At 41.8% G+C, this 15963-nt stretch overlaps 1 protein-coding gene across 2 annotated transcripts in view; it reads left to right on the forward strand.

The window, feature by feature from the left end:
- LOC125715883 (adenosine kinase-like) overlaps positions 1-15963 on the forward strand; it is a 124372-nt gene that overhangs the window by 78400 nt on the left and 30009 nt on the right. For both annotated transcript variants that reach the window (XM_048987920.1, XM_048987921.1), the window contains exon 7: positions 9803-9973. In XM_048987920.1, the coding sequence (XP_048843877.1) occupies positions 9803-9973 (171 nt within the window). The remainder of the gene's footprint in view (positions 1-9802; positions 9974-15963) is intronic.

A 15963-nucleotide genomic window follows, 5' to 3' on the forward strand; every position in this document is an offset into this window, starting at 1 on the left:
CTTTTTTTGTTGTCGGAGTAAATTTTTTCTGTCACATCCCAGCATGGGGCACTGGGTGTTGTTACAGCATTGTATACAAGCATATACAATTGTTTACACACTGTTTACAATAATTAGGGGATTTAAAGAAGCCATTAAGAGTGAAAGGCATGCTCCTTTAGGAGCTCTTAAACTTTACGAGGGAAGTATAGATCAAATTAACTGTCCATTTCTTCGCTGGAGGCATCGCTTCTGGCTTTGTTGTTCAGTCTCTGTTATTTTAGTCCCTCGACCAAGACCAAGTATGATTCATTGGCTTGTATGGTTACGAGCACATTTTTCAGTATGGTGATCTTCATTAGACAGACGATTGTACTGCAGTGACAGACTGCCTGTTTGAATGTCTGTGACAGAACAGTTACAAGCAAGACTGGAGGTAGGTACACAGCAACCACCCGAGATGATTTCTGCAATCACAGCCTGAAGCTCCTGGTCTGTGAGCCACAACTCAAAATGTGGTTGTCTCCTTGAAAGATGTATTCATGAGAAGAAACTTCACAAGTCTTGCTGGTATTTTTACCATTATGTATTCTTGGTCATAATAAAAGCATATTTCAGTATAATGTAGATGCAATATGTCTGACAGAACCCTTAGTCTGTGTCTAGGTTTGTGCGGACAAATCATTTTTTTAAATTAGGGACCAGTTCATTCAACCGGACACATTACGAAATCCACCTCTGATGTGTGTGAATTTTATTGTGTCCAAAATATGGATTTTGAGGATGTTTGGGATGAATAAGTCAAAAAAATTAATCAATTTGACAGCCTGCATTCGGTATCATGTAAAAAACAGATAGTTGAGCAATATCAGATTCCTCACAAAATTCTGAAATGCTGATTTCTGAGTATCACTGTAAAGTGTGCAGAACAGGGTAATCGCTTGTAAAGGTTATACATAAACATTTAAATATTCTCAGACCATGGACAGAAAACAAGGCAAAAACTAGTCACTGATTTAGTAGGAAACACAGGGAGTATCTTAGACAATGTCCGTTTAGTTAGTTGAAATATATAGATTATTTATGAAACTCATTGCCATTGTATGCCGTCTTAGAATCGCATGCCTAAGACGACATTTTCTAGCATCTTAAAGTTAACGTCTAAAATGTTGCTAGTTCATAATTGCTACTATGTCTCATTTGATTTTTTCTTTACTCACCAAAACATTAGCAGTCGTAAAGGCGCGCTTTGCCGTTTTAAGAAATGCTGACAGGCCGCTTGTCAAAAGTAATATTGTAATGAACTATTATTTAACGAAACATGAAATTCATATAAACCATTGTATTTGTTGCATATGCAGCACCGTGATAAAGCATTTGCCACCTTTCTGATTTTCTGCATGATCACGTCGTTCAAGAGAAGGGAACCTGAGTGCAAGAATGATTATGTCATTTATTTTTGTACCGTTATACAACACTCAGTCCTCTGGTATGATAAAGTAATTGTCCCCATGCACCCAATAATTGGTTGTGCCACCTTTAGCTGCAGTGACTACAAACCAGACACTTCCTGTAGATATTGATCAGTCGCTGACGGTGTCACGGAGGAATTCTTGCTCGCCCTTCCACGTAAAACTGCTTTGATTCTGGGAATTTGTTGATTTATGAGCATGAGATGCTCATTTCGTTCTTGCCGCTACCTTAAATGGGTTTAACTCTCGATTGGGCCACTTTAGAGGTGCAATATTTGTTCTTCGGCAGTTCTGATGCACACATGCGATCATTTCGTTGGTAAGTTTCGTTGGCCATGTGACCCATTTGCATTTTAGCTTGGAGATAAATGGCTGGACGGAGGTTTGTAGATTTGGTAGAGAGCAGAATTTGTGATATTAAGTCATCCGGATCCTGATGCAGAAATGTATCTCCAAACCGTGGTACCACCATTACGCTTGATTATTGTGGCCAGGGTGTGCATCTGGGTTTCCCCAGATAAAATACAGCCCATATTTTGTAAAAATGAATGTCCACCTTCCATAGTACAGTAAGTAGTGATAGTAGTTATACAGCCATTTACTGGGGAATTTGTGTTCGGCATTCTTGATAGTGTGAACAATGATGCTTTATTTGTTTTGAATTCATTAGCGAGAACAAAATAGCTTTTTCTCACCTGAATGTACCTTAACTAACCCTTTTTTGACTGACTAACAAGCAAGGTTGGCATCGTCGGGAAGTGACAGGTGACACAGGTGTACTTCCTGTTTCCTGTGAAGACCCACACCTAGCAGCACATTTGTATGTGTGGAGAGATGTGGCATCGTCTATGTGCCATGCTGTGTTAATGAAGTGCATTAAAAGTCAAGGCAGTGTGAATTACCGAAGCAGGGGAAGGAATTGCTTGATTTTACTGAGGCATTTGAGAACAGTATCGGTTCTCTCTAACGAGGTTCATACCCCCTTTAAATGTGCCCTCATCGTTTAGTTTTTTTGAAGAAAGTTTCAACATCTGTTTCTGTATAGGTGGGATTAGGAGACTGTTTCTTGTTACTCAGGCAACATTTTCCATCCACCAACCCCCCCCCCCCTTGGCATTCTTAACAAAAAATGGCAGCAATATCTCAACCTGTCTGCTCTGAGCTGACTTGTACCTCCACCCTCATGCGTCCACCGAGCCTCCATAATAAGCCACGATTGTAACTACAGCCGAATGAGGAAATGAGAGTCAAATATTTCTGGGGATGTTTGTGCAGGTATTAATTATATGCAAACTGAACAAAAGTGTGTGGTTTTGCCCATCCCAGTTCCACAAACCAGAATGAAACAGCTTCCTTTCCATCAAAGTCAGTCACAAAGTCTGCACTTGAAAACATCCCCAACCACTAACAATGTCTGCTCTGTACCTATTTGTCTAAAACTGAGGTTAAAAAAAAATCTGTAAGCATTTGCATGTACTTGAGAACTTTAATTTTCTTTGGGTTAACATATGCTGCCTTTACACAGTGTGAGTCTAAGGCTAGGTTGTGCGCTGAATTATGTGGACTCGTACTGGCATTTGGAGTCTTTTGGCTCCGAAAGTTGTCTGTTTTAAATCCTAAGTACATTCCTCACTGTTTTCTTTTTTTCCCGTCTTTTCCTCCTCTCGGCCCAGTCTGTAACTTTATCCACTACGGTTTTTTTTCTTTTCTTTTTTTTTTTCCCTTCCCAAACACTACGGGAGAGAGCACAGGCCGCCGACCCGAAGAGCTGCGAGAGCATGTCGCACAGCAAACATTAGTGAGATTCTGCGCTAATTATGTAAAACTCCCCCTGTATTTAGTGGCTGGCTACCTTTAACCTTCCCCGATAGGGTTAACGTTCCTGGGTCGGCGCTTTCACGCCGTCTTCGCTGGTGTGCGGCTAATGTGCCACCGGCCATCGCGACGGCGATTCTCCATCAGCAGTGCAAATTAAAGTTTCAGATCCTCCTTTCCCCGTCCGTTCGGTCTGAACGCGCAAGGTTAGCGGAGCGCTGCATGATAGATGCGATCGGGCAATAGTGCTGCAGGTTAGGTATCCGCACAGCGCTGGGACGGATGTCACGCTAATGGCGCCACTGATTATTTATTTATAGAGATTATTACTAAATTGCTGATTACATATATTTGTAGTATCTCATTCCTTTACACATTAATTTCCAGGATGAAGGATATGCCGTGTCCTAAGTAAATCGATTCCTGTAAAAATGCCATCAGATGCGAATATGATAGCTCTCATTTTATGGCATATAATCGAGGAAAATACTCCGTGTACATTTATATTGTAATTTAATTAATTAGGTAGCGATGCAGCCATAGTGTGTATTTGTATGCTCTACATGCGATTGCTATTCATTCTGGTTGTTTTGTTTTGTTTAAAATGAAATGCCTTCCTTTTTGTAACACATACTAATGAGATCCACAGATCTATTCTCAATAATCACTTATTCAGCCCACACACAGCAGAAATTTATCATATGAAAAGAATATAAATTCTTTTATTTGTGCAAATTATGTATTCTTTGTTTACTATATAAAGATTACAATAGGCAAGTGTTATAAAATGCTGCAGAGTGGCGCGGGTGAGTTTTAGCCGCACCATGGCCAGGGCTGATAGCAATTTGAAGCAGCTGTTTTATATGTGCAGTGCGTTGTGCCAGTTCCAGGCAGACTGGTTAACATGCAGGAGCATCACGAAGACAATTTAGAGTCCTGAAATATACAGTAAAGGGATTGCATGGAACACAGTTTACGCTCTCGCCATTGATCGGAGATTTGTTTGACTTAGTACATATAATACAATTAATAAATCATCGGATCCATCAATAACAGACCGCAGCAGATTATGAAATGAGATAGTTGCTTTAAGGCAATTGCATTTTTTTCCCCTTATAGAATTTTTACACACTGTGCAAGTTGACCCCTGAAACCCTGTTGCTGTGAATAAGATACAGTTAAACTGCGGTAGCTCAAGTCGAGTAACTATTCCAGGAATGAGCTCTGAGTCCTAACTGTGGTTAATGGTATTCCATAGCAGGCTGCCGTAGTTCAATTTAATGACTGCCAAACATTCCCATTCCTTTGGTTTGGCTGCAGAGGTTAATAAAGATGTATGAAATTTGTGTTTCACATCAATCAATGTAATTCATCGTGCTTTATGAGCAGCATGTATGTCGCATGTACACAGTGTAAATTTTAATGTGGCCTGCGATGTAAATTTCATTATCTGGAACATGTATGTAAGTTTCCAGGTGTCTGACATTTTATGAAGTCAGATCCTCACTGTCATATGAAATTCAGCTTGTTTTTTCCCCCCTTTCCCCTATTGGGCAGGTTGACAATGGGGGGGGGGGGAGTACATTTAATTTGGGTATCCGAAATCAAATTACCACAGTGTATTTTTTTTCCTATGCAGTCAACCCATTAATGAACACAACCAAATTTGTTTTTAACAAAAATTATTTAGGTGATTAATAACATTTTAGCGGCTGATCTAATTCTAATGTGTCGTTTTCTCATTCTGAGGGTCTATCGTCTATTGGACACATGATTACTAAAACAAGTAGAACTGGTGATTAGCTAGTAGGCTGTGCAGGGTTTTTCACACACACACACAGACACATTTACAGTCATACATTCTTGTACTTTACTGCTGATGTATATTTGTAGTTTTGAACTGGTATTGATATGAGGAGTGAAGACCTTCTTTGCAGGAGTCTTTTTGTAGGTCTGATTCTTGGTGGGATAGGGTTGCCCTCGGATGTTTGGTCATTAAATGACTTTGTGAGGTGATATTCCATTTTAAAGAATTATTCAGCATTTGTCTCCCATATGTATTGTGCTTCCCTGCCTCGTGCCCATTGATTCCGGGATAGTCTCCGGACCCCCCGCTACCCAGTAGGATAAGCGGTTTGGAAAATGGATGGATGGATGGATGTATTGTGCTTCTGTTTCTACCTAAGTATCTAATGGATCCCCCCCCCCCCCCCCCCCCGATTTTCTGATATATTGGTTCTCATTGTAGACCTCTATTGTGATGGCTGACTGATGGCCACGTACTGTACAGTATTACAAAGGCTGTTTTACTTACATTTTACTGTCTTTTGTCTACTGACCCGTATGAAATCCTACATTTCTGATAAGGTTGTCTCGTGCACGATTAGCTGATGTTATGAAAAGACACGACAGATGTTATCTGTACAGTTACACTCTGAAAAATCCAGAAATTTGGACATATTTTACACCCACTGGCACGTTGAATGATGCTGCCCTTTTTATTGAAACAGATTTATTGCCTGTCCCATCAGCTTAATTGAACTTGTGTTTAAATAAAACCAACTGACCTTGATCTCAAGTGAGAAATAAATCAGCTGCTTTAACAAAACAACTGTAGCACATATTTCGTATTCATTTCTCTATAACGGAAGTGCATCCAGAACTTTATTTTCTCTAAATTGCTTTCATCCCCCATGCAACCGGATGGTATTTTTTTTAATGTGAAAATGTTAATTTACTTTGTACTTCACAAGGACATGCGATTTCCTTCGTTGTGTTTTAGAGCAGAACCACTGAGACTGGCTGCTTTGGGCCTTTCGATACTACGAAATGAGATCTGTGTTTGTGCCACAAGCAAATTTAAGGTACCTGTTAAGACAGAGACTCGAACTGCATTAATAAATCCTCCCCCCCCCCCCCCCCCCCCCCCATCCCTAAGATATCGATCTTCTTGTGGTATGATTTTGCAAAGCTGGAAGAGGATACCAGTGTGTGATAACATATGACCTTAATCAGTGTAGCTCCGTATGATTCCGCATAATGAAGTCTGTCTACTTCAGCGCATGTCGGGGGAGCTCGCCTGAGGTAATGAGATGCCGAAACCTGCTGGTGAATGGCTTTAATAGACATACTAAACCCGGACAATCTGGAAGACATTTATCAAAACAGAATAAAGCTCCTCGTGGGGAAAGTAATTGAAGCTTTGAGAAACCTTTCTGTAAACAAACATGAATTTAAGAAAAATGAGTACGAATGTCAGAGCCGCACGTAATATAGATGATTTACCGAAGTAGAAGCGGACATTTAGTTACTGCTCGTTCATTATAGAGTAGAGTATGGGTACACACATGTCCTCATGCTCGAGATATTTGGCTGGAATTAACATGGATATGTTCTAAAGGTTTAGATCTTTTATTGTGTATTTTTAAGGAATTTGTAGTACTTTCATATTACCTTACGGGCGCCAGTTTTCCAAAATGGAATGATCTCCTTAATGCACGAGGTACTGAGCATTCATCTCAGCCAGCCAATCAGAATGCAGGTGTGGCCGAGGTTATTTCGTGCTTTTGTCACTTCTGTTTAATTAGCGCGTATGACAATGTCGAATTCACGATGAAACTCACTCTCCTATTAGCAGGTGGCATTGCAGTAAGGGGTTGGCAACTAACTGAAGTGTTGCAGGAAAACATTTCTTAATGGACCACTTGAGTTGACCTGAATTGCTTCTCTAATGAACTGTTAAAATAGTTATTGCCTTGTGAACTTGTAATCTATTAAACTAACAATAATTATAATAATCGACCCATCTATCTATTCAATTTCTATGAGCAGTAGTCAGTACACAGTCATGACTATATCATATTATGATATAATAATATAATATTGATTATATATTATCTATACAGTTTATTGTCTAAAATTATATCTGGACTATTATAGAAATATTATCCGTATGTTATTATGTACATTGAACCTATTTTAACAAAATATGGTCATTCATGGCTTTTGCTTAATGTTGTATAAATTAGAAGTTGTACTTTAAACATGTACATTTTACATGACGAAACTGATTTCTTTGCTAACAGTTATAATGCAGCATAATGTTATGAAGCTTGGGGAAAAAAAAGTGCCCCCCCCCCCCCCCAGAAAGACTTTAGGTTCTGAAGCTGTGACACTGTACATCATAAAACTGTGTTATGAACAAAGGGTATACAGGGGTGAAAATGAACTCTGAATGAAAGTCACTGAAGTTTACTTTTCATAACCTCCACTGGCAATACACAGAGAAATATTCTTACTGAGATAGAACACTTTCACTCTTCAGATGCCTGGTATATTTTTAGTCATGTGAGATCATTCATGTGTGTAACACGGATATTCTGATGTCAGAACATCCCCAGGAGGACAGACCTGAGTGCAATTAGCATTGAGGTCCTATTAAGTGAGTTTCAACTTTAGTGTTAATTTGTGAATGATTTTGCAGCGCAGCTGCAGAGTCCTGAGAAAGCATTCATTACATAACCTTCCACCCAAAATTCAAATTACCTTGGTTAAAAGTTCACCGCCGTATTGTGTGAAACAGCAAAACAGTCTCTGAGTGACTTAATACATCTTTTGTCACAACTGAAAAACACAAAGTGTACAGTAAGCACTTTGATCCTTAGCTGGAAACCGTATAGTCATTACTGTAAGACTCTATGACATCTGGAGAAATTACATCTGTTATTCCTGACACACAATCTTTACCTGAGCTCTAAAGACTTGATTTATTCTGCTTCTGTTCCACAAAATCAGGTTTATGATAGGCCTTGGAATTTCATAAGACCTGGGTTCCTTACCCAGCCGCTGAAGTCACAAAGCTTATAACTTTCAAAAGACGTACATTATTTTTATGAAAGGTCTGCCCCGAGCATTCCTCGGACTTCAAACACAGAAACACAAAAGCTGTAATGTGCAGGGATTGTGTTTTCCAATTCCTCGGCATCAAAGCTGAAGTGTGTTGATGACTTGAAGAACACAGTGCAGAACATAGCAAAAGACGAGGATGGCCTTTATATCAATACGATAAAGCAAGAAACGGCTATGGTGCCCCATGCTGACCACATATGAGTGTCTAGGCACTAAATTTGTATAAATAAATTCAGCTGACCTTGGTGATAAGGAGTCAGCGTATACTATGTGTATATATTTTTTTCCTCAGTCTTTAATGTGTCAGGATCTGGAATTTTAATCCCTTAAAACATCACTTACAGAACTAGTTTTGTCAGTGTTTTGTTATTGATGTACTGTGATGTATTGTAATGTTAGACAACATTATAGTGCTCTTTTAATTAAAAAGTCTATGCGGAATTTGTGTTTTAAAGTTCAACAACCCCCTGGAAATTAAATAGATGCTCTGCCCTTTGATCAGAGGCAGTAATGCAGGGCCTACAAATGCTCGTCTCCAGCAACATAAAACGCTGGTATTGATCTGAAAAGGGGAGAGAAAAAAAGCAGCATTGCCTTTAATAGACTGACAGCATCTTAGAGAAAAATGTCAGGATCGGTGATTGGCCATGTGCTGCAGGTAAGCCTCCGGTGTATTTATGGCAGCACTGGTATAGGAAATTACAGTCATGTAACGAAGCAAATCAACTTTGGCCTACAGCAAACTGCAACGTAATCAAAAGCCATTTTTGTGCCACACATAAAAGCATTTCAAAGTATCCTGCGTTTATGTGAAATTCGGTAATTTTATAGATGTTAATACATCGAGGGGATTCGTCACAGTTTGCGCTAGGAATGCTTTGGCATTGTACACATGTATCCAGTAGATGTTTTTTTTCCCCATTGATGCAAAGCTATTACGAATAATTGTGTAGCTAAAACAAGGTTAGGAAGATCAGTATCAAAAGGGGAGTTTTGTGTACTTGGCATTGGGGTGTCGTTTCAGATTTCCAGTTGAAATACAAAGGGTATTTCTTACCTGATTTGTATTCATTCACACAATGCAGAGAGCAACCTCTCTTGTTTCCAAGTAAGGAGAGTCCAGACAGGACTTTTGTTTTGCACATAATCCGATACGAGCACGGTGCTTCCTTCAGAACAGGCCCTGGACCTCAGCCATCGCCCTTGTCTTGGATGCTTTTTTCAGGACATTCTTTCAGCTGGGTGGAAAATTACATGTCTGGACTTTTTATTCCATTTAACTTTGATCCCATTATTAATGATTTGAAATAGTATTTAAGATGCACACATGCAGACTCTAATGATGTCTTTTGGGATGATGAGCGAATAAAACATTTGATTTTCTAAAATAATTTTGAATGTGCTGCAGGTATCATTTTTGTTTTTTAAAAGTCTTCCATTTTTATCTGTTGTCTGATTTGGGTGTTCATTATGGTCTTTGCAAGAGGTCTACATTGATCTATATGTATTTGACCTTGTGTTAAATATACAGTGTACTAATGCACTGAGGGCCTTTGTCATTATGTATCTTGTTCACAGTAGAAGTCTAAGGCTCTCACACATATGGGGAAATTGCTATTTCCTTTCAGGGTTTTTTCCTGACAGTGTCCCCGGAGTCCATCATGAAGGTGGCCAAGCATGCGTCGGACAACAACAAGATCTTCTGCTTGAACCTCTCAGCCCCGTTCATCAGTACGTTCTTCAAGGGTCCCTTGATGAAGGTCATGCCCTTTGTCGACATCTTGTTCGGGAACGAGATGGTAAGTGAGTTTGTTCCATTTGTCAGCGCCTCAGGACTGACATTATCTTCACAGCATATGTATCACGGTTTAAATGCCTTTAACTCGATCTGTGGGCGGGGAAGGTGGGCGGATTTCGCGATTATGTTTGTGAGTGTGTGTCTGTCTGTCTTTGTGCGTGACCTGAGAATTCATTGCGCTGACCCCCGTCGAAAAAGGAAAAAAGGAAACACACTGTAGGATTTTCAGGCATATTAAAGCCTGCTGTGCTTTTTTCAGCCCCACTGGCAATTTAACATTTCACAAAGGCACCACTTGGTAAAGAAAATATTAAGAATCAAACTTTTAATCATCTGAGATCTAATGTAGTTTCCAGACTTGGCTCGGTCGCAGGTCAATAAATCATTGGGAGGTCCTCCCATGGAGACCCAAAGCCACCTCTGAAAAGGAGCATGCCTTCAGCAGCTTTCTGGCCTACCCAGAATGCAGTTGGATGAGTGGGGCAGCTAGAAGTGGAGGTTGTGTGTCACCGTGCCCTACACTCCAACATTCATGACCCTCCCCCCCCCCACCACCTTCGTAAAACATGGTAGATCTGGAGACTTGACTCAGAATCCCTAGTGGGGGCCCTGGTCCAAAAGACTGTTCACCACCAGAAAGTTTATCACCCCCACTGATGTACCAGAGTGATGATGACTTAAAGTTATCTGGAGTCAAGGCATGAGTTTACTAACTCGTATAACCAGTCATAACACTTGTTGAGAGGTTGCACACATTGTCATTGTTGGGGAGTTTTTTAATATGACTGTTTCACTTCTAGCTCCATGCTCTCCAGGGAAAAGCTATCGCTTGTATATGCATGTTCCAGACTAGCTTGACTACCAGAGCTTGCTGCTCCGTTTACAGTTACATATGGATTTATAGTTTGATGGAGGAAGCTTCACCAGGTCTTGCTTCCGATCCTCTATCATTTTTTTTCCAGTAACTACTTATCCAGTCAGTGTCACACAGCTCCCGGAGGGTATATAGCTGTCTGTACTCTGAAGGAAATTCCAGACTATCTTGGGGCACTAATGCATACGCACACACACACACATATACACACACACACATACACGCTCATTTGTAATTATATTTTCGTGGGGACTCTCCATTCATTTCTATGGGGAAAACTCTAATCATTACAACAATAATCCCTACCCGTCCTAGCCTTAACCATAAGTAACCAAACATTTTTGATTGTATTCACAAATCTTTGTGGAGACCTGAAAAATGGTCCCCACAGCATAAAAATAACAGGTTTTTATTACATTTTAGGGAACATTTGGTCATTGGTAATATAAAAATACTCCACACACACACACACACACACACTTTCCTGCACTATAAGAGCAAATTATGGTTACCTGAATCATGTTTTTGGACTGCGGGAGGAAACCTTTGCAAATGAAGGGGAAAGTGCACTCTAAGGCCGGTGTGTGGCTAAGTGGATTAGAACCCATTGCCAGTGATCAGAAGGTCGCCGGTTCAAATCTCCTGCTTTCTCAGTTGTATGTTGTTTTGGATGAAAAACATCTGCCAAATAAGTAAAGTGCAAATTTGGTGCAAACTTTGAACCTTGGGCCATGGTATAACAATTGTCAGTGCATCACCCCAGTTTTAGAAAGCTGTTATAGAGAAATTGATATGATCAGCAGCATTGTACATGTTATTATGTTTCACACCTGCATACGCTTAAAGCGTACCCATCCTTTGAGGCATCTCAAATTATCTTTAAATCTTACTACATTTCTAGCAAAAGATATCAACACATATAACAGTGTTCAGTGATTATGAAACGATAGTTCTAGATAAGTTCTGAGAACCTTAACGAAAATCACTGTCTTTGGTTATCCTTCAAAATCCATTATCTGTTTTTTTGTTGCTGCTATTTATTGTTTATTAGCACCTGAAAGTACACGCTTCAGTTCACATGGTAGCACTTGTTAGCCAAGTTGGCTGTCCCACCAAATCAGTGAATGCGGCAGTAATGTTCCGGGTCTCGCAGCTGCAGATGTGTTTGAATATTTTATTCTGTTGCCTGCCATATTTGGTGTAACTAGGGGTGAGTGATATGGCCGAAAATTTCTATCACGATATTTTTGGTGGCGCGGCATGGTGGTACAATGGTTAGCACTGTTGCCTCACACCTCGGACCCGGGTTCGAGTCTCCGCCTGGGTTACATGTGTGTGGAGTTTGCATGTTCTCCCCATGTCGTCGTGGGGTTTCCTCCGGGTACTCCGGTTTCCCCCCACAGTCCAAAAACATGCTGAGGCTAATTGGTGTTGCTAAATTGCCCGTGGGAGTGCATGTGAGAGTGAATGGTGTGTGAGTGTGCCCTGCGATGGGCTGGCCCTCCATCCTGGGTTGTTCCCTTCCCCGTGCCCATTGCTTCCGGGATAGGCTCCGGACCCCCTGCAACCCAGTAGGATAAGCGGTTTGGAAAATGGATGGATGGATATTTTTGGTTTGAATCATATTCCATGATATATTTAATATATATTTTTTGCAAACCAACCAAATTGTAATGTATGTAGTGATGACAATTAACCTACTTAATCAGCAATTCTATCCTTACAAGAAACACTGTTTGTAGCATTATAATATGTGCACATAACCAGCATGTTGTCGGGTCCTTGTGTTTCAGATGGTTAGAAAGATTGTACCACCTGTTGTACGAATGGCATCTTCACAAAATTTGTTAATTACAGTACGGTGGTCCATGTCAGATTGTGCAAATTCAAACCATTTCCACTGTAGATCCTTGTTTTTTATCGAACTAATTCTTCCCCATTAGTCACATCACACACTTCCAACATCATGAAAAAAATGACATTTGTTTATTCCAGATCTAGAGAAAATTATTCCATTATCACGAGAAGTTTAGCTAACTGGTTACAATAGATCAATTAAGTTTTCAGTTCAAGATCTAGTCACTAAGTTGACATCCACTGAGACAGATAATTAGCGTAGAAGTGAGATGTACAGAAAATGCTGAGATGTTATGCAGGCTGAAATTGCTCTGTTTCACAGGGGTCTGTTTGTTTTTTTTCCAGCTATATGCAGCTATCACGTGACAAGCACTTGTTGGTTTGTTCTGTCATTATTGTAATAGTGTTAAGTAGTGCTGTACTGCAATTCTTGCAATAGCTCTGATTTGTGCAATTAGATACAACTGCAACCAGTCACTATAAATGATCATCCTATTGCCCACCACTAGGCGTGACAACCGTAAGCCCATTGTTTTGCTTACCCTTTTCCTGTAGAATGGAGCAAATCCCCAGTGCTACAGTGGCCTGTTTGTTCATTGGTGAGCCCGACCTCTGTCGTTAGGAAAAGCTTGCAGCCTGCTCGGTAACAGTAACTAAGTGACAGCCATGTGTCTGTGTGCTCATGCATGATGTGCTGTGAACGACAGGTGCCATGGGTACCACACGTCACTGCAAGTCACTTGCTGTCAGGATAGTAAGGACCGTCTTATTCAAGTATGTGCAAATATCTGAGGGTAATTCACTGTTAGTTAGTGAGTGTCGATACTTAAAGATTCACATCTGAGACAGCCATCCTAATCACATGACCAGTAGATTAGGATTGCTACTCTGCCCCCTACTGTTGGGAGCCGGCGCATCATCGTGCTTCTACCTCGGACCCTCAGTGACAGGGGCACATACAGGGAGACGCTACTGGATATGCTCCCCACCTGTGGGCTTGTCATCCCGCTTCTGACACCAGCGCAGCGACTCCGATGGGGGCAGCTGGTGGCGAAGCTCGAAAATTCCGGTCTGTTCCGGCCATCCTGCTGCGTCTGTCACCGAGTCAAACTGCCGGAGGTAAACAGCGCGACTTCTGCTCCTGTCATAGCGACGATCTTTTTTTTTGGGGGGGGGGGGGCTGATGTCGCCTCGCTGCCCTCGGGCCCCTGAACTGGGTGTGACCCGGGGGGGGGGGGGCACGCATTTCCGGCAGCCTGCAGCTGGGCCACCTGCCACTGAAGCTCCACAAGGATGTGGCTGAGTCTTGGGGTGGAAGCAGGAAGCCATGCACTCCCAGGTCTCACTGCTCTGGCAGGGGTCACAGAAGCCCCCAAGCTGACATCTTTGGGAGCTACGTCTATGCTGCTGTGGCAAGGAGCTGCATGCTGCTGTTGAAAGAGTAGCTGCCCTTTTAGGGTGGGGGTACAATCAATCCCATGGGGGGGGATCCCTTAACTGTTCATCCTCCATCTTCTAACCACCAGTCAGGTTTGCTAGCAGACCTGGAAGCTGTACCAGGCAGGATAAGGCACTAGGCAGGGGTGCACCCTGGGTAGGATGACAGTCCATCGCAGAACACACATACACATAAGCAGAGCCATATTTTTTGGGCAATTTGGATACTTGGACTGCAGGAGGAAACCAGAGCGCCCAGAAGATACCTGCATGGCTCAGCAAGAACAGCGAGAGCACCGCCACTCGATGAGCCGCCACGAGCGGGGATGTGGAGACCCGCTCCGACTCAGCGGCTGCTCTGTCTGTCTAGTGGGCGGTGAAGCCACTTCGCCCCTTAAGTCTGGGGGTGGAGATCTGCAACGGTTTGGTCTCCAAAGTCCAACCTGTTTCAGCCATCGGACACCTAAGGGAATGTCCCCAAACACAATTCAAGTAGGCGAGGATACTTTAATGGGCTTCTAGGTGGGTGGGTATAGGTAGTTAGTTAGGTAGGTAGATACATACAGTACTTTATTGATTAGGATTCAGTTCAGTGTAATTACCACTTTTCTTCGTGGTAAGTCAGTGTCCCTTTCAGTAAGGGTTAGAGTCAGTTTATCATTTTTTTCACAGTGATGCTTAATTACTAGTTAATTCCACTATATAAAAGCACTTTCTAATATACTATTGGGTGGTGACTTGTAATGGAATGCTAAAATCTCTGCGTCTGCCGGTCTCCCATGAGCCAGTAATATTTCCTGAAACTATTAAACCAGCTCTACAGCACCTAACCATGGATCCGCGTCTGTAAACAGCTTTTGCAGGAGCGCAGTAATTACTGCTTTCGGGGAGTTATTCAGTTCAATGGAAAGTGAGGAGACGCCACGCATTTACTCAGGTGCTGGGGACACAGGAATGGGAAAAGCGAGGGCAGCAAGCCTGACATCTTTCTCCCTAATTGGTGAATATGACCTGGGAACAGTACTAGCCTAATTGAGTCCTTGTCGACTGTCCTCTGACTACATGGCATAAATTCAGGGCATAACATTTCTGAACACTTAATGGCCACAGTTAATTAAGCAAGACTGAGGAATCGTTATTGCCGAAACCAGATGGCTTAGCTGACAAAATTATTCACAATTTGCTTGCCATTTGTTGCACATAAGATAAACTGTACAATGGAAATTATTTGGTTATTACTCATGAAATTTTATTGCAGAAGCTTAGGAAGTGTAGAGAAATGGCAAGATTAATTGAGATGGAATGAATCACCAGGACTGATATTGTATAGGCCGTGATTCATTGCAGCGTGATTCAGATCATTTGAAATGACTGTCTTTAAGAGGAAAAAAAACTCGAATAGCTGCAAGGTTGGTAAATGATTTAAAATGCTCTATTCCTCATAAAATGGAGTCGGGAGTTACCGTGAGCCAGTGCGCGATTAAGAGATTTATTCTCCTGTGCTTTCGGCAGCCTCTCCTCGCCATCATGTATCTTCCGCATGCCGGGACATGGCAGCATCTCTTGATGCTGTCACATCCTCTCAGCACAGCCAAAATCACGGCTGCTCTATGTATACATCTTCCTGGGCGTTTGATGGCCGGCTCGGAAGCCTCGTCTCCTCGGCTCAGCCCGCGGGTCGTTTTCGGCGCCGGTGTACGGGGTGTCAGTGTGTGGGTGACCCCTGAAAGCTGCGAGAATCCCTCTTCCCGAACGAGCCAGGTTCTGTCTCACGGTTCCACTTGATCCTCTTCCTGACAGTATGTCGGTATCTACCATGCATT

Source organism: Brienomyrus brachyistius, chromosome 20 (assembly GCF_023856365.1).
Source record: "Brienomyrus brachyistius isolate T26 chromosome 20, BBRACH_0.4, whole genome shotgun sequence".
Classification (NCBI taxonomy): domain Eukaryota; kingdom Metazoa; phylum Chordata; class Actinopteri; order Osteoglossiformes; family Mormyridae; genus Brienomyrus; species Brienomyrus brachyistius.